This window comes from Sarcophilus harrisii, chromosome 6, assembly GCF_902635505.1.
Source record: "Sarcophilus harrisii chromosome 6, mSarHar1.11, whole genome shotgun sequence".
In the NCBI taxonomy this organism is placed as follows: Eukaryota; Metazoa; Chordata; class Mammalia; order Dasyuromorphia; family Dasyuridae; genus Sarcophilus; species Sarcophilus harrisii.
In genome coordinates, this window is record NC_045431.1 from 69,599,259 (window position 1) to 69,618,222 (window position 18,964).

The window sequence follows — 18,964 nt, forward strand, 5'->3', positions numbered from 1 at the left end:
TTCTGACAAATATCTGATGAAGCCAAGTTACATAACAAGGTGTATGTTTTTGCATCCTGACAACATAGGAATTTGTTTTACTTGACTATTCATATCTGTTGTAAAGGTTTTAGTTTCTCTTTTGCTCAATTTAGGGAGAATGAGTTTTGGGAAGGAAAGGGGAACAAGACATAAGAGTGATAGAAAAGGGTAGGGGAAGGGACATTGAAACATTTTTTTAAATATACAGAAAGAAATAAAAGGCAGGGTAAAAATAATAACAAACAAGGAGAACAGCCCTGAATGTAACATTTTGAATTTATTATATAATTAGAAAGGCAAAATGCATTTTATATATATAGTTTCACATTCAACCTTTGCTTTCAACTATGAATATATAAGTGCTCATTTTGGTTGATGTTTGTTAAGTTCAAAGTATTTTAAAATGTGATAAATTAATACATGTTGATGATTTTGTGCAAGCCATTCTATCATACCCACAATTTTTGTATCCAACCTTTTGTTTATTGAAGTCTTTTTCTTTCTTCAGGTCCCAGATCATGAAGCCCCTTTTCCATGTCTTCCTTATCTTCTTAAGTATTCTTGTACTCTCATTTTGATAAGAGTATTTAGTAGCCTGATGGGCACACTGTAGAATCTTGAAAGGAACTAGGGGTAGTGAAAAGAATATAGGGTTTGGATCCAGGGCTCTGACTCCAAACCCAAGATCAGTTGCTGCTCTTCACATGATCTTGAACTGATCCTTTCATCTCTCTGACAACAGCTTTCTCTTCTGTATCATGTCCCTTCAATCTCCAAGTCTTTGAGCCTGAGACTTAAAATCCCAAAGTTTGTTTGGCTTTTTAATTCAAAATTCAGACTGCCGACTTGACTGAAGTTTAAGAAATCCTAGAGATCTGCACGGGAAGATTTCCTTTAAAAGATTCATTTTTTTTCTGATTAAAGACATCTATTCTTAACTCTTAATGTGAAACTATTTCCTATACATTTATTGCTTTCTAGGAATAAAAATCATAATTTTCTAAAACATAAGGAATTTACAAATTCAAGGGAAGCATCTTGTTTGATCAATTTGCTCCTGCAAAGCAATTTGCCAAAATCCAAACTCATGACATATTCTGCATGGTCACTTGGATAATACACTTACAAGAACCAGACTCTCACTCAAAGTATGAGCAAGCCAGACATGTCAGTCATATCATTTACAACATTCCTGAATTATTAACTTCCATATTTTATGGGAAAGTTGTTGTTTGTCCTTCATTCTGGAAGAGGACCAATGATATGAGGAAGATGATATCATTATTTGCAAGTGAACTGGATTTAATTGAGCCAGAGCTGTGCAAAGTCACCAGCTTCACTCTCTCCTTGGGACTTATCCAAGTCCAGTGGCAAAATATAGATCAGGACAACTGGAGATGGAATTGGATGGAATTGGGAGACCTTGGCCTTTTCTAAATTAAGGCGTTTATGGGAAAAGTTAGTTATGAAAAAAAGGCAGTAGAATGTAACATGGGCAGCTAGGTGGTGTAACAGATAGGGTGTCAGGACTGGAGTCAAGGAGACTAATCTTCCTGTGTTCAAATCTGGCTTCAGACACTTACTAGCTATGTGATCTTGGGCAAGTCAGTTAACCCTAGGTTAAGTTTTTCATCTATAAAAGGAGATGGAGAAAAAAAAAAAATGGTAAGCCACTCTATTAGCTTAGCTAATAATAATAATAACCAAATCGGTTAAGACTGAAAATGATGTAACAATAGCAAGAATATAATATGCTCAGGTTAGCTCCTGCTTCAAAACAATCTACTTGGGCTGGCAGTGTTCACACAACTTTTTATCAATATGAAGGAAATCCATGACTTTCATGAAAATGTTTTGTATAACTTCACATGTGCCTTCTTAATGTGGAAGGGGAATAGCAAAGGAGGTAAGGAGAGAATCTGGGACTTCAAGTATTAAAAACAAATATTTTTTAAAAATGAGTTTACATTATGAAGGAAATCACACAACTTTCTATTATTATGATGGAAATCCTGACTTCAGGATCATGTTAAAGTCCCTCCCTAAGGTTTTCTGGAAAAGAGCATTGGAAGACATCATAGCTTTTTGATAATGTAAGTGGAATAGGCTGATCTTCAAACAGTAATGTTTTGAGGAGACAGGAAAAAACAGAATGAAAACTAGACATTTTAGTTTTAATAAAGTAAAATCCTTGTAGAAAAAGAGTTGAAACACTTGGAGAATATCTAATAGTTCCATCTGTTTGTGTAGTACTCTCTGATCTACTCCCCCAAGTTGTACTGAGATTTCTAAATTGTATGCCCACAGAACTACCACAGTCATGAGTTCTGGTTATCTATTCTTCCCAAATCTCATAGGGATACCTCCCAATCACAATCAGTCAGCAGATACAGTTACTTCTTAGTAAAGGGACTTACTAAATGTCACAAAAAAAAAAAAATATTACACTATCTTTAAAAAAAAAAAAAAAAAAGAGTTGAAAAAATGAGTAGCAAAATTTTCTCTTTTCCTCTGACCACAAATTTTATAAATTAATATTATTACCAATAAATAACAAAATTAAGATAAAATTTACACATAAATGAAACTACAGTTATTACTAATAAAAGCATCTAATGATTTTTTTCTCCATCCTCATTCTTCCTGACATATCTTACAGTCTTTTCCTAGACACTCTCATCTCTCTAGGATTTTTTGTGACATTACTCTCTCTTGGTTCTCCTTTTACTTATCTTATTGCTCCTTCTCAGTGTCTACTGATGAATCTTCCCCCCAGGAGGTGCCTGCTTACTGTGAATAAACCCCATCACTCTATCCTGGTTCCTAGTCTCCTTTCATTCTTTATGTTGCTTGGTGATCAAAAAAAGCTCCCATATTTTATGCAGATGATTCTCAGTTCTATTTAACCAGTCCCAACCTCTCTTCTTACTTCCAGTTATACATCTCCAAATGCCTAGTAGATATCGCATACTGGATGTCCTGTAGACATTTCAAACAGCATATCCAAATTAAAATAATCATCTTTTTTCTCAAAATCTTCTCCTATTCCTAACTTTCCAATTCTCTTAAGGATATCATCATCTATTTTCTCATTAGCTGTTCTGTTTGGTTTCATCTCCTGGAATGTCATGCCTCCCCAACGATGTGCTCATCACCCAATATCTCACCATTATGGATACTGGTTCAGCTTTGATAATAATATCTCCTTGGCAGTCTCAGCTGCCTTTCCTCTCTGATTTGAGGGTAAAGAGGAAAGCAATAAATTTTTCACCAAGCTTCCCTTTTTTAGAATGCTTAAAACTTTCTGGCTGATATCCTCTCTCCCAGTTCCCCATATTCAATTTGTTGCAAAGACCTTCCCAAAACTTATGCACACCATCTTTTCTCCTCTAATACTGCTTCCACTATCACCTGGCCCTTCATCATCCCACTCCTGAACTACTTCAATCACTGGCTGACCATGTCACTACCATTCTCTCCTATTCAATAAACTCTAGTGGCTCCTTAATACCTCCAAAATCAAATAGAAAATCTTCCCTTTGGCTTTAACAGTCCAAATTAACCTGAACACCCCCTCACACACACTGTTCTAATCTTCTTACTGACACAAGCCTCATTGCTCCTCCTCACACAGGACAGGCCACCTCCTGTCTCCACTCCTATTTCCCTGGCTTTCTGCCAAGCTTAGAATTCTCTCCCTCTCATCTCTAACTCCTGGCTTCTTTCAAGTCCCAGTTAAAAACCCTATTTTCTACAAGAAGCCTCAATAAGCCTCCCTTAATGCTAATGCTTTCCCTCTATTGCTGATCTCCAATTCATCTTTAGATGGCTTATTTGTATATCATTTGCCTGTTGTATTCCCCATTACACTGGGAATTCCTTAAGAAAAAGAACTATTTTTTTTGTCTTTATTTGTATCCCCAGTGCTTGCTTAGCATAGTGCAAACACATAGTAGGTGCTTACTATATGACTGATTCTTGATCTGACTAACATAAGAAAATAAGTCAAAACAACCTGTAATACACACTAAATTTTGTACACTGAAAGGCATTTATGGGAGAAAAGAAACAAATTTTTAAAAATTTCATTGGATTTTCCAATGGAAATGATTATGTAACCAATACAACCAATGGAATGATTATACATAACTTTACTCAAAAGATCTTGTAACCGTCCACACTAATTTAGTGACCTGTCTTAGCCTCTGAGTCAGAACAACCAGCAATAAAGCAAAATAATGTAGAACTTTCAGTGGAAGAATTTGAAAATAAGCCTAGTATTTTGGCTTTTTTTAAAAAAAAGAAAACAGTGCTGTTTCTTCTCCTTCCCTACTTATAAAAGAAGGAAAGTGGTGAAATAAATTCATCAAATAGACGCTATTTAAATATCAGTCTAATTCTCTACAAGGTTCTGAGCTCCACAGTATTCAGTGATAACATTCTAGAGCAGCAGCCAAAGATTTTGCTTTATTAGTGTCAAACAAGCTGCATGTGCTCATCCAACTGCAGGGTATAAAATTCTATGACTGTGTGATACATGTAGTGTTATTGCTTCTACAGAAAAAGGTGGAGTTCTTCATATGGTTGTGTGTGTGTGTGTGTGTGTGTGTGTGTGTGTGTGTGTGTCTGTGTGTGTACATGCATTGATGTGTATTGCCATACTTAAGTCAAAATTAAACAGATTACCAAAAAGAATAATTTTCTTCTACAGCTTTTTGAATTTTTTATACCCTATTTTTACCATTAAACATGCATAAAAGCAAAGCTGACTCCAACTACTATATTAAAAATATAGTTTTGAACTATTTGGGAACACTGAGTTATTATCAAAAATTAGTAATACTTTTCAAAGAATCTAAAATGTCTTTTCTCACTTAAAATTTTTTTCCAAATTACAAAGGCAATCTAGGTATCTATAAATCTATATTTATACATGTATGAATATATGTATAGACAGACATAGACATAAATATACACACTGAATTTACATGTATATACACACATATGTATGTATACATACATATACACACAGTGGTGTGTGGGTGTGTGTGTAAAAATACAAGAAACCAGTGTGAAATAAGAACATTGCCATTGAAAGTGATTATTAGAAATAAGACCCAAGCCTAGCAATTAAGGACAACAATGACATCTAGTGGACATTTCAAACATTCCATGCTTATCTCTCCCAAATGAATCAAAATTGATTTATTTTCACCATTTCATAAATGACCACTAAATAATAAATGCAACAGGGATCTGAACAACAAGTTGAAAAAAGGCCTACAAGTGCATGAGATCCAAATAAAAATGACATTGTTAATGTTAATGTTAATGACAATGTTAAAATCACATTAAAGCCTTTCAGCTAATATAGGTTTCTAAACAAACAGGCACCTCAGTTCTCTTCCAATTACTGCAGCAAAAATCTAAAATCCCATCGTATTAAAAAAAAAATCAGTAAATCTAACAGGAAACTTCAACAAGTAGCTTTTCACATTCTAGAATTTCACAAAAAGCCATCTCGAATTCCAAGGACAAGAGGAAAGTGGGAGGTCCACAAAGCCCCAGTAGTCACGCCAAGTGCCCTCCCAGCCCCATCAAAAACATATAGAACCTGCAGGACTCTAATCTGGGGACAGCTCTGCCAGAAAATCCTAGGTTGATCAGGAAGCCATGCCAGGGGCACTGGAAGTCACAAAGAGGGTCAGGAAGCCATAGAGTTCTGAGTTCTTTACCCTTCTGTCTGGAGTTAGTACAGAAGGCCCTAAAGTTTCAAGCAACCTGAACCTCAGAAATTCAAGTTCACTTAACAATGGGAGCAAAAGGTCAGAGTAGAAATGTAGGTGATCCGGTAAGAGACCAAGCAAGAGTATTCACTGCACCTTAAAGCACAGTAAGGAGCACAACTTGGCCCTGACGTGAAACACTAATTTAAAAACAAAGCAAAGAGAGATAAATAAACCAAAGAAAATAACAATGATGATAAGGAATCATTTTCAGAAATACCCCAAAACACAACCTAGAAGCAAATATAACAAGCAGGGTCTCAAAAGAAAAAAAAATTAAAATTCTATGATGACTCCATGAATACCTAGAAGAAAAAGCTAGAGATTTTAAAAAGTGAAATGAAAGCTCTGAAAGAAAGAAGTGAAAGAACATAAAACATAAAATGGCAAATGTTATTCAACACACTCTGAAAATGAGAAAAAACAAAACATTGAAGATTCTATAAATAGAGAACAAGAAATTAAATCAAAACAAAAGATTGAAAAAAATATAAAATACATGACATAGAGAACAACTAACCTAAGAAACAGGTCAAGGAGACATAATAATTTAAGAATTACTTGACTCTAACAACCACGACAAGAACATCTTAGATAGCAGATTTCAAGAAATCTTAAGTAAAACTGCCCAAATGTTACAGAATAACTTATCTGGAAAAATTTAATATAATCCTAAAACAGGAAAAAATATCAGTGTTTAATGTACTAGAAAAGTTTACTTCAAATTTGAGCAGTGTTAAGGAGTTATATGTAGTTGTAAAGTTAATTGTAATAGGAAGAAGAAAACATCCCAACTTTAATGTCTTCAAAGGGTATTTAGAGAATTAAAAACGATTTTTGGAGATGAACTGATGCTGTTATAAGACAACAAAGAGAAAGGATGGGAAAAAGAGACATAAATTAATGAATACAGAAGAAGGAAGGGAATGTAATTTGTGATTTCTAATGATTGAGGTATGTGAAAAGTGTACTGATACACCTCTCTTATTTGAAATGAATCAAGAATGGTTAAACACATATACAATTTGATATGGAAAATACATCAAAGAGAAAAAGAAACTTTATGTCCTTTAGCCATGTCCAAAAACAAAACAAACTAAAACAAAACCCATAAGCCTCAATCTCTGTTCTGAGACAACAGACATTCTATGTGGATGTGAGAAGTAAGTTTCTTAATGAGTACTGTGAAATTCTGTTTGGTCAAGCAAAACAAATTCCCTTCTAGACAATGCAGTGAGGTGGCAATGTGGCTGAACAATGGAACTGGAATCGGGAAAACTTGAACTCAAATCTGGTCCCAGAAACATATTAGCTGTGAGAGCTGAGGCAAATCATTTAACTTTTATCTCCATTTCCTCAGCTGTAAAATGGAGGTAATAAGCAGTACCTACCAACAACTTTCCAGTGTTAATGTAAAAATAAAATGAAATGTTATTTGTAAAGTCCTTAATAAAAGTTAATTATTTATATTAGCAATTATGCCAATGATGGGCTTCTTGATTTTACAATTTCAAAATATGGTCTTTCTGAAAAAAATCCTTATAAATCATCAAATAAAATTCAAGAAAAAAAAGGAAAATGAAATATTTCTAAAAGTAATTCCCAAAGAGAATTATGCAGAAATTGTATCTTTAAAAATGTGTAAAATTTTCCTTTCACATTATAATAACTTGTTTCTATCAAAAAGCTATTATAATAATCTACAGAACAAAGAACAAAAAGATGGTATATTTGAAAAGCTATAATTGACTTACTCTGATTTCTTGAAGGTTGTGAAAATTATTTCCTACTCTGACGGAGATCTTGCTTGGAGTATAGCTTTCATCTGATTTGTAGTCTGCATAAATACATAATGTCTTCACTGTTGTTTTTCTTCTATGAATAAGTAAAAAACAGTATAAGAAACAAATGTCTTTGGTAAAGAATCAAAAAGCACTGATACATTTACCATATGTCAGGCACTAGCTAAGTACTAGGGATACAAAGAAATGCAAAAAAACACTCAAGTTCTCAAGAACAGTAGAATGGAGAATAATATATATACAACTAGGTATATAATATATATACAACTAGGTATAAAGATATGCACTGGATAAATTGAGGATAATCCCAGAAAAAAGACATAAAGATCATGGGGGCTAAGGAAAACCTTCTTGTAAAAAATGAGACTTTAAACTGGAACTTGAAGGAAGCCAGGAAAGCCAAAAGGTGGAAATGAGGAAGGAAGAACAGATTTCTGATATGGGGGACAGCCAATGGAAGAGATACAATTTGTATGACTGAAAAAATAGGAAAAAGGTAAGATTATGAAAGGCTTTAAAAGCCAAAGAAAAGATTTTCTATTTGACCTTGGAAGTATTAGGGAACCACTGCAGCGCAGCTTACTGAATGGTCAGTCTTGTGCTCAATTTAGAAAAATCACTTGAACAACAGAGTAGAAAATGATGTAGAACAGAGAGAGACTTGCGGGGGATCAGCCATCAAGACATGCCAAAGTGAGGTGACATGGGCCTGTACCAGAGTGATAGCGATGTCCAAGGAAAGACATGAATTTTTAAATACTTACAAAACATCCAGCTTGAGATGTCTTAGTAGGCAGTTAGAAATAAGACATTGAAAGTCAGAAAAAATGTTATGGCTGGATAAAGAGATTGGAGAATGATCTAGTGATCTATATATAGGCGATAATAGAAGTCAATGGAATTTATGAACTCAGGGAGAGTATTTTGAACTCAAGGATGATGTGATTTAAATACAAGAAAAACATATATGTGCAAAAACAGCATTTTGATGAACTTTGGTCATTTCATATTGCAGTGCTAACAATAAACATTTGCAAAAAAATGATCATGAAAATTCAGTTTAAATGTCAATATTTGTTGAAGAGTAAAAGTAGTAGAGAAATTATATAAATGACTTAAGACCCTTCAAATTAAATCAACATGTACTTTGAAACTCATTGACTTCCAATGCTCAGGTAGGCATTAAGATGCAAAAAAAAAAAGTATTAGAAAATATAGATCAGGAGTAAGGAATGAGAAGTCCAGAATAGATCCGTGATAGCTCCTTCAAGAACAAAATCAGAAAATGCTGGAAGTGGTGAATGGAGTAGCACAAACCTTCTCTGGCTACCTCCTTAGGTTGCCTAACCTCCCAAGGGCACAGGGCCAGACCCAAATCACCTCCTGAGCTCTCCAAATTATTCCCAGGACATCAAGCAAGGTTCCACTATGTCTTGATGATCTTCAGAGAACAGGAAAGAGAATCAAGGAGGGAAAAGTATGGAAAATTGTTTTCATATAATCAGAACAGACATTTATACAAATAAGTAGAAGACAGAGAGGAAGTAACAGACACCTAAGTCTTCTCTCATCTGAAGGTGGCAAAGAAGGAAAGAATAATAAACAGAGCTGGGTACAAAAATACTTTTCACTCAACAAGGAAATAGAGAAAAGGGAAAAAGGAAGAAGGAATTAATGGAAGGACAGATTAAGTGGGAGATTAGTCTTAAGCCAAAAAACAAACAAAAAAAACCCTCTAATTATAGATAAAAATATTTATAGCAATTTTTAAGATAGCAGAGGGGAATCTAAAATGATGCCCATCAATGGGGGAATGGCTAAATAAGCTATGGCATATAAATGAGATGGAATACTACTGTGCACTAAGAAATGATGAAGGGAATGGTTTCAGAGAAACTCAGCAAGAATTATATGAATTGATCCAAAATGAAATGAACAGAACTAGAACAATTTATGCAATTAAAAAAATACGGTAAAGGCAAGCCTACTTTGAAAGAATAAGAAATTCTGATCAGTATAACCAACACCAATGAGTTCACAAAACTAATGATATGCTAGAGGTAAAGGACTCTGTACGGCATGATGCACATTTTTTTTTAGACATGGCCAATGTGGAAATTTGTTTTGCTTGATATCACATTTAAAAAGGGGTTTTGTTTTTCTTTCATTCTCTATTAGGGGAGGAGAACAAAGTAGATTTAGGCTGATTGAAAAAAAGTTTTTAATTATACACAAGACATGACAGGTCAGAAACACATTATCTCCTGTGTCAGTCACTTCCATTATTTCTTAGACCTTAAAATCTATACCCAACACCTAAAGAGTAGATCCTGCACCTTCTAATCACCTGCCTTCATGAAAAGAACTCATTGTTACTATTCTTGGACTCATTTCTCAATAGTTATATTGCCACACCTTCATTTCCCCATCTCTATGGTAATAAATCTCCTGTTGTCCAAAAAACCCTCTCCCTCCTCAAAGCTCATTTTATTCATTTCTTCATTGCCATTCCCCTTAAACCTATTCCCCCCCCACCCAATGTCCCACTCCAGGTTTTCTTGAACCTTCTAATAAATGCTTGTTCCATAATTAACAAATTTCCTTCCACCTTAAAAATACATATGCTCTACCCTTTGATCCAACAGTGCTACTACTGGGCTTATACCCCAAAGAGAAACTAAAGAAGGGAAAGGGACCTGTATGTACCAAAATGTTTCTGGCAGCCCTGTTTGTAGTGGCTGGACACTGGAAAATGAATGGATGCCCATCAATTGGAGAATGGTTGGGTAAATTGTGGTATATGAATGTTATGGAATATTATTGTTCTGTAAGAAATGACCAGCAGGATGAATACAGAGAGGCTTGGAGAGACTTACATGAACTGATGCTAAGTGAAATGAGCAGAACCAGGAGATCATTATATACCTCAACAACGATACTGTATGGGGATGTATTCTGATGGAAGTGGATTTCTTTGACAAAGAGAAGGTCTAACTCAGTTTCAATTGATCAATGATGGACAAAAGCAGCTACACCCAAAGAAAGACCACTGGGAAATGAATGTAAACTGCAATTTTGTTTTTCTTCCCAGGTTATTTTTACCTTCTGAATCCAATTCTTCTTGTGCAACAAGAAAACTGTTCAGTTCTGCACACATATATTGTATTTAGGATATACTGTGACATATTTAACATGTATATGACTGCTTGCCATCTGGGGGAGGGGGAAGAGGGAGGGAGGGGAAAAATCAGAACAGAAGTGAGTACAAGAGATAATGTTGTAAAAAATTACCCTGGCATGGGTTCTGGCAATAAAAAGTTATAATTATTAAAAAAAAAAATACATATGCTCTAACTGCATCTCTATTATCACTCACTAATCCAATCCTATTCCCCTTAATAAAAGCTCTTCCCCTGTGAAAGTACAGCATGGATTTGTTCTCTGTGTTAATTTTTATATGTTGCTTCCCATATTACAATATAAATCCCTTGAAGGCAAAATTGATTTTGCTTTCTCTTTTTGTCCCTACAGCTTAGCATAACGCCTGGGAAAGTATTTCTTATGTTTTTCAATCATGTCTACTCTCTGCGACCCATAGGCCACACTGTTCATTACCATTTTCTTCTCCAGTGGATTAAGGAAAACAGAAGTTAAGGGCCTTGTCCAGGATCACTTGGCTAGTGAGCATCTGCAACTGAATCTGAACTCGGGATCTCCCTACTTCAGGCTCCAGACTCAGTGCTCTCTCCACTGAGCTACCTAGCTATCTCCCTGGCAATATATTGTAAACTTAAAAATGCTTGCTAATTTATCATATTTATTATTATTAGCATCATAAAAATCAAACTGAGACTTTACCAACATATTACTAATAATAAAGTAATTACTAATAGTTGCCAACTAATTACTAATAATAGTGATACTAATATCACTAATTAGTAATTAATAATAATTACTAAGAATTTCATTTCTGTATACAAATTACCTATTTGAGCAAAGATGAAATTAATGTAAAACTAGGAGAATGATGAAGACATGGAATAAAATTAAAATAACTTCTACCTAATCAATTTAAACAAATTTTGAAACGAAAAAGTGGAGAAATGAGCATGTTAAAAGATGCTGACATCAAACAATTTCATATACAAGTACAGCTGATGGAAATCAACTGCCATAAAAATACCAAAGAGTCTAAACAATGCCATCATCTAAAAGGGCCTATCTACTTGCCAAGTAGAAAGATGTACTAGTCCACGGCAGGCCCATTTTAAAACTATAACTTCATTTACCAAATCATAGGGAGAAGGTGAATGGAAAAGTATAAACTGAAATGTCTAATAATACAAACAGCTGTGGGAAGAAAAAAATAACATAAAGAACTTTGGCAAGAGACCCAACAAAACAGTTATCCAAGACTTTTAAGGATGAAACTGGAAGAAAGAAACAGAACAGATCAAAGATGGAAAATGCCTTAAGAGATTTTTATAACAAATTCTTTTCAAGAGCAATGAACAACCCCTTCTCCCACCCCCTTGGGGCTCTACCTTCATTTTTAGATAAATTTTTTGAGGAAATGGAAACACTAGAGAGCAAACAACAACAACAACAACAAAAAAAAAGGCAGTTGAACTAGACCAAGTTTTTACAGAGGGAGTCCATCCTGAAGATGATATAATCTTGAAATCAATGAAGCATTTATTCTCAATATTTTTGAAGGGGAAAAAATTTCAAAGATATGAAAAAAATCTTGGAGCTTTTTGTTACTTTCTCCCACCCCCCCCAGCCCCCCAAAAAAGAAAAGACATCTAAGAGAGTCTGTATTTGCAGAGATGGAGCAAAAAAAAAAAAAAAAGAAAGAAAGAAAAAGAAAAAGAAAAAAAAAGTCTTTCTCCAACAAGCTGTGAAAGATATCACAATAATATGACTCCCTGAAAGATATGAGATAATCTTGTTTAAATATTAGTGTTTAACACTAATACAAAGTGAAACACAAAAACAAAAAGACATATGCTGATCAAAATTGTTTGCCACTATCATAGAGATTTAGTATGAGTCCCAATTAAAGGGAAATTTCCTATAGAAAATAATTTCCACATGTTTGTCTTTGCAGATAACATACTATCAGGCCCAGAATTTTTTTAGAGCCTCTTAAATGAGTCATAATGACTTAAAAAATTTGACTTAACTATCTGCAAAGAAATACTAAATGAGTGACAAATATACTATCAAGACACACAGGAGTGTGCATGCATATGTATGTGCATTTATCTCTCTGTGACAAGACACTGCAAAAAGATAATGCTTAGAAGTCAAACAAGAAGAGAGTATGCTATCTTGTTTTGGGGAAATACAAGTCTTTCACTGACCCCAATCTTTTCTCTAAACCAATGGTACAACTTTATAACATTAATATTATTGTGATGATACTTATAACTATTAATCATAGAACACCACAGTAGCAAAAGAATCAAAACTGAGGAGCACCAAAGAATCAATGAAGTACACATTGAATGGAGCCAGGCATTTATATAAGCATTTTAAGGTTTACAAAACAATTTGCCTGTATTTTCTCATTTGATCCTCACAATACTCAAATCCCAAGAGCAAAATACTATATTCACCCCCATCTTACAGATGAAGACATTGAGGCATATTTTAAGTGACTTCCCCAAGGTCACAGTCAGAAAGCAACTGAGTCCACATTCAAATTCAGTCTTTCTGACTCTAAGTTCAGTGCTCTATCTATATTATAAATATATAAATACACAAAAGCAACAGTGTAAAGGATCTCTCAGAATGGTGTGACATTTTTGTTTTTGTTTTTTTCAACGAGCCACATATTGAGAGCAAAAGGTAACTGATTGATGGCCCATTGTTCAATTGGTATCTTTATGATATCAAGAGAAAATAAGAAAGATCTCTAGTATGCTGAGAATGAATGAAAAGTGGTTATGTAAGAAGGGCAATCATGTCTGGATTGCAGTCTATGTCTTTGGAGAGAAAAACCATATTGATGAGATCACAAATCTAACTGAATAATTCAGAGACTGTGAAAAATAGTATAAATACACTAATACCTCAGGCATCTGATCATTTATTTAGCAAACTTAATTATACAGAACATAATCAAGAAATTAAGAATCCAGTAATATTAGTCATTCTGGTTATCTTAATCTCCTACTTTCATAGATAAATGAGAACTGAACAAACTATTCTTCCTTTCAGTTCCATTTTCCATGGCATTTTTCTGACTCATTGTCTTGCCCACAATGATTCCTATCTTATTATCACTTAACAGCATTTTATTCTATGTGCTACCTAATTTAGCTAGATTAGAGACTATATCACACTTCATGTATCTGAATCTTTTTTTCCCTATGAGTAAACTTTGTAAGGACAGGGGCCATGTGATTGATATGCTTCTATATTCTTCAAAATATACATCATGATCGTGAAGGTTGACAATAAATATTTGTGGTTTGATTTGACTGTAATTGACCAGCAATAGCTATTAACAATAATTTAAAAATAATAGCCAATATTTTACATGTGGCTTTGAACTTGCAAACCACTTTTACATATTTGATACACATAATTTTTTTAATTCTTGTGAGGTCAGACCTACTATGCCCAAGTTCAGATGACGAAAATTTGACTCGGGAGGTCAGAGTCACACAGTTGATATCTGAACTCCAATATCTAAAAACATACTTTCCTGACACCTGCTACTGTGCTCTTTTCTTTATTATGATATCTCTTATTTCCCAGGACTGCTCTCTAGATTCTTCAAAAAATTTTGATTCAATTTGATTCAAATTAATTGATTCAATTAATCAAAGTAGGAGAGGGTGAGAGAAAGCGAAAGAATTCTCAAAGTGGTTATAATAGATGACATCAAGGTTCATATATATTTCTCTTGACAAAGGTCCTCAAATCTTTATTTACTCTCATTTTAAACATCATTGAAATGCTTAGCTAGCTGGTTTCCCAATCCACAATGGATTATATACAGCAAATTCTAGTTGGAGGTTTTATTGGAAAAGGACCTAAGAACAGATATGTTGACATCAGTAATAAGTGAGAAATAAATCTGACAGTAAAGGAGATAAAGAAAAACTATGGAATTGTAGACAATATCAAACTTGGTCACTTTTGCAAAATTTTATTTTCCTTCCTTTTTATTCTTTGTTAAAAATGGCGATATGAAAGATTAAAACAAAAAATACCAATAAAAACTGTTTTAGAAGAAACATAAAAAAATAGGTAAAACTCAAAAAGCACAGTAATCTGTGGCCATTTACAGTGAAAAGAGATGGACCTATCAAAACACCTCATTAGGCCTATCATAGGCTATAATATTTGATTATGCCTTTAAAAGTATTGCTATCATTCACCAATGACAGCTCCCAAATCCCAAATACAGCCTTGTCTCATAACAAAGAAATACAATTAAGTAAAAAATAAATGAATACACTGCCTTGTTTGATCAAGTTCTACAAATAACAATCTACTATCTTTCTATAGAAGCATAAAATATCTTTCACCATCTGTTGGAATATACGGAGCCACCTGACAGTGGCTGCTGGATGGATCTCCTCTTGTGAGAGGAGGATGACACAAGGAAAATGAGAGACCATTGCTGTTCCCTGACCTCTCTGGCGGAGAGGCCTTTGCATTGTCTGACCTCTCTCCTCTTCCCTCTGCCTCCAATTTATCTCGTTCCCAGTCTGCAACACCAGTGTCAGCAAAGGCTGCCTTGTAACTCCTTCAGACATTATAATCCACAGCTGTGGAGGCTCTGGAGAATTGACCTGTCCCTTAACAATATATGATGCCCCAATGTGGGGAATAAGAATTCTAAGAAGAACCAGAGCTGTTCGTGAAAAAGGATCCTTCCAGAGTTAAAGAAGAAGAGCCCCAGTAAGACTTTTTTAGTTAGAGTAATTAAATGGGCAAATACAAAAAAGGGCTGATCCAGGAGCCTGATGAGAGATTTAAATTCCTGGTCTGACTACAGTCCTCTTCTCCATTTGAAAGTATGCCACGATCATCTGTTACAACCATCCAAAGGTGATAGTGCTGCTTGTATTCTTCAGTGTGCAGACCATGCTGTGGGGGGAAAATAACAGCAAAAAACAAAAAATGGGGAATTCTTTATTGTCTCCTTCACAGTCTTGTCTCCTTGCCTGAGGCTCAAACTAGTTTTCGGGAGGTCCTCTGGAATGTGTCTTGGTTTCTGTGGGGGAGGCAGGACCACCACGACAGTCTCTGTCTTGAAGTCTCCCTGGGTCCGAAAGCTTGTGCTCCAGCCTCCAGTCTTCCCTGAGTCTGTTCCAGTCCTCCACAGTGGTGGAAGTTGGAATGAATATCTCCTCCAGCCTCCAGCCACCACAAAGGTGGGAGATTGGAATGAATGTTTCTGGCTAAGTTTGTCCCAGCTTATATACTCTATTATAATTACATCATTGTAGATGTTAATCTTGTAGAATAGGTTAATTTTGTAGAACTATATTAAGTACTAAGTCCATTAACTGAACTTACAGAACTATTAATCACCATGCTAAACTATTTAACCACTGCCTTATCAATTCTACTGACTTAACACCTTTCTCCAGAATTCTGGCCCATTACAACCATCAATATTAAATCATGATTGTGTCACATTCTTTAAAGCAAGAGAAATTTTTAAAATTTATTTTGGTCCTTAAAGGAATAAGCTGCAGTTAACTGGAAGATTCTCTTATGTGGAACACCTCATTCCTCAACAATAGCTGAATACATGTAACTTACTGACTGCTTCATAATCTAGTTTATATAAATACATATAAGCTAGATTATATACACATACATATATATAATTACATATATTCAAAATAATTATACATACACACATACACCTCAAATACAGTGTGTGTGTGTGTGTGTGTGTGTGTGTGTTTAAGAGATGAGTTTTCAATATTAGGTGTGGTTAGCAGAGGAACTGATAAAAATTAATCTTGAGGCAGGCAGGGAGAAGGCTCTGATAGAGATCAAGCTCCAGGATCTTGGAACTACCCTCTGGAGAGGTTACTTAGTTTTCACATATAATCTACTTATGGGCCATCTCATGGCTGCTGCTTTCCTTTGGGTCAATCTGCCATGGCTCTCTGCCTTATAATGTCTTTCCCCTCCCCCTCTCCCATGCCACGTAGTATCTCCTCTAACTCCACTATGCTTCCCAGCCCCACTTCTCTTCCTTATAGCTAGCTAATTCTTTTAGGGTGCTTTGTCCCTTTCAGGATTTGGCCTGTCAGCTAAGGGCATGGCTCAATCTCATGGGGCACTCCCTTTCTACTGAGCTCCATTAGGGAACCTGTTCTCCATATGCTCTCCCACTCTATTTTATATATGCCATTCCTGGTATTTATTGTATCTCTTTATTGTGTCTGTAATCTCTTCTCCAAATAAATCTACCTTTTGCCAAAGAGAGTGGTCATTGTGAATGCTTCATATGACTAAACCCCAACTTTTGGTTTCTATCATCATCTGGTGTCTACATCACCTATATCATTCTGATGCTCAAACCACTGTGTGTGTGTGTGTGTGTGTGCACATGCATGCACGCACATGCGCACACACACACGCAAATAAAAATGTTACAGTTTATACAACATATTAAGAGAGTAATTCTGGGACCAATTTTCTTCCTAACCTTTCAGAATAGAAGCCACAAGGAAAAAAAAAATCAAAATCAACTTTTCTTTTTTTAAGCATGAAATCATTTTCTTGCTATGAAACTTTAAAAGAGGGTTAAATCTCAGGAGTAAAGAGAGAAATATGTTTTTCCTCATTCTCAGAAAGGGATTTAGAAACAGCAATATGGTGAAAATATTTATCATAATTACCAAGAACAATTACCAAAATAATATAAATTATTTTATTTAAGTTTTTCAATGACAGAGACAATAAAAAACCTGGTTTGGACCTTACCCTTGTCAAAGACACAAACTCAGGAAAAAGAAAGGCAAAAAGTATTTCTTCAGCACACTAAGATAGCAAGCACATCCTGACAGAGAGGTGAAGAAGTCAACATACAATATGGAACACACTTTTTCAACTGTACTAAGTGGGTGGGACTATTTTGCTTGATTATGCTTATTCAATACAAAGGTTTTGCTTTTATTATTTGTGTTGGTGGTGAGGGCAAAATGATACCACAACAAGATAGGAAAAGAGTTGCTAAAGTATTTTTTTAAATGCATAAAAAAAAAATCGGTAGGACACACAAATGTACAATGTAGAACAGTCTGGGAAATAACATTTATTTGTGAATTTATTTTATGTAAAAAATGTAAGCTGTTCATAAAATACAGTAATGGGCATACATACAATTGTCTTTGTCTATTCTACTTTGTATATGGAATTGCTTATCTTATTTGGTTCTGGTTAAATTTAAAAGAAAAAAAAATCCAAAAGAAAAACTTTTCTCCTCTTTTTACATATAATTACACTTAAATATCAGGGGTGAAACTGGGAAATAAGCACACAAATATATCATTGATGGAGACTTACTGTTTGTCCAACTGTGAACAATCTTTATTACAAAATATTACATATAGAAGAGGGGAAAGTTCCTCTTTATGCCCCCAAAATTACTAATATAAAGACAAAAGTCATCACTTTTTAAAAGGAACAAAATAAATGCACTCATAATATGAAATGTATAGCAACTTAAACCACAGACTTAATTTTGGAGATTTGAAATATACATTTACTACTCTAAAATCATAATAATGGAATCTTTTAAAATATATATAAACTGAGCAACATAGTAAATTGGTTGCTTGTCTGTGCTTAGAACTGTAGTCAATCACATGAAGACATCAATAGTTAAAACTGTTAAAAATCGCAAATAAAAGACTCCTCTTCAAATCCAAGATTTCTTAACAGCTAAAGAATGTGCCATAATTCTTATAGATCTGCTAATAAACTAATTATTCTGCCCTGAGCAAAACACACTTTTTGAGATTTATTAACTTCCAGAAATTAACCAACCAACAATTACTGAGCATTGACTGTTTAAGATATTTAATAAACCATTGTATTCATGCCCTCAAGATATTTACACCTAGGTGATCAGAACTAACCTCAAAATCTTAAAAAGAGCAATGTTCTATGTATAAGTTTAAATTTTTTTTCAAATGTACACTACTGGGACTAAAATCATAATATTCTCCCCTGAAATATCCCATAAAAATTGAAAAACAAAATATTACCTAAATTGGATGTTCACCAAATGAGGTTGTGAACCATCTGATTGCCAATAAGTTTCCAGATTATCATCTCGTAACTGATCCACTCCAAATCCTAATAAAG

At 34.5% G+C, this 18,964-nt stretch overlaps 1 protein-coding gene across 5 annotated transcripts in view; it reads right to left on the reverse strand.

The window, feature by feature from the left end:
- ANAPC10 (anaphase promoting complex subunit 10) overlaps positions 1–18,964 on the reverse strand; it is a 93,947-nt gene that overhangs the window by 54,612 nt on the left and 20,371 nt on the right. For all 5 annotated transcript variants that reach the window (XM_012552191.2, XM_023505959.2, XM_031942790.1 and 2 more), the window contains exons 3-4: positions 18,865–18,955; positions 7,562–7,682 (exon numbers count right to left, since the gene is read on the reverse strand). In XM_012552191.2, coding sequence (XP_012407645.1) covers positions 7,562–7,682; positions 18,865–18,955 — 212 coding nt within the window. The remainder of the gene's footprint in view (positions 1–7,561; positions 7,683–18,864; positions 18,956–18,964) is intronic.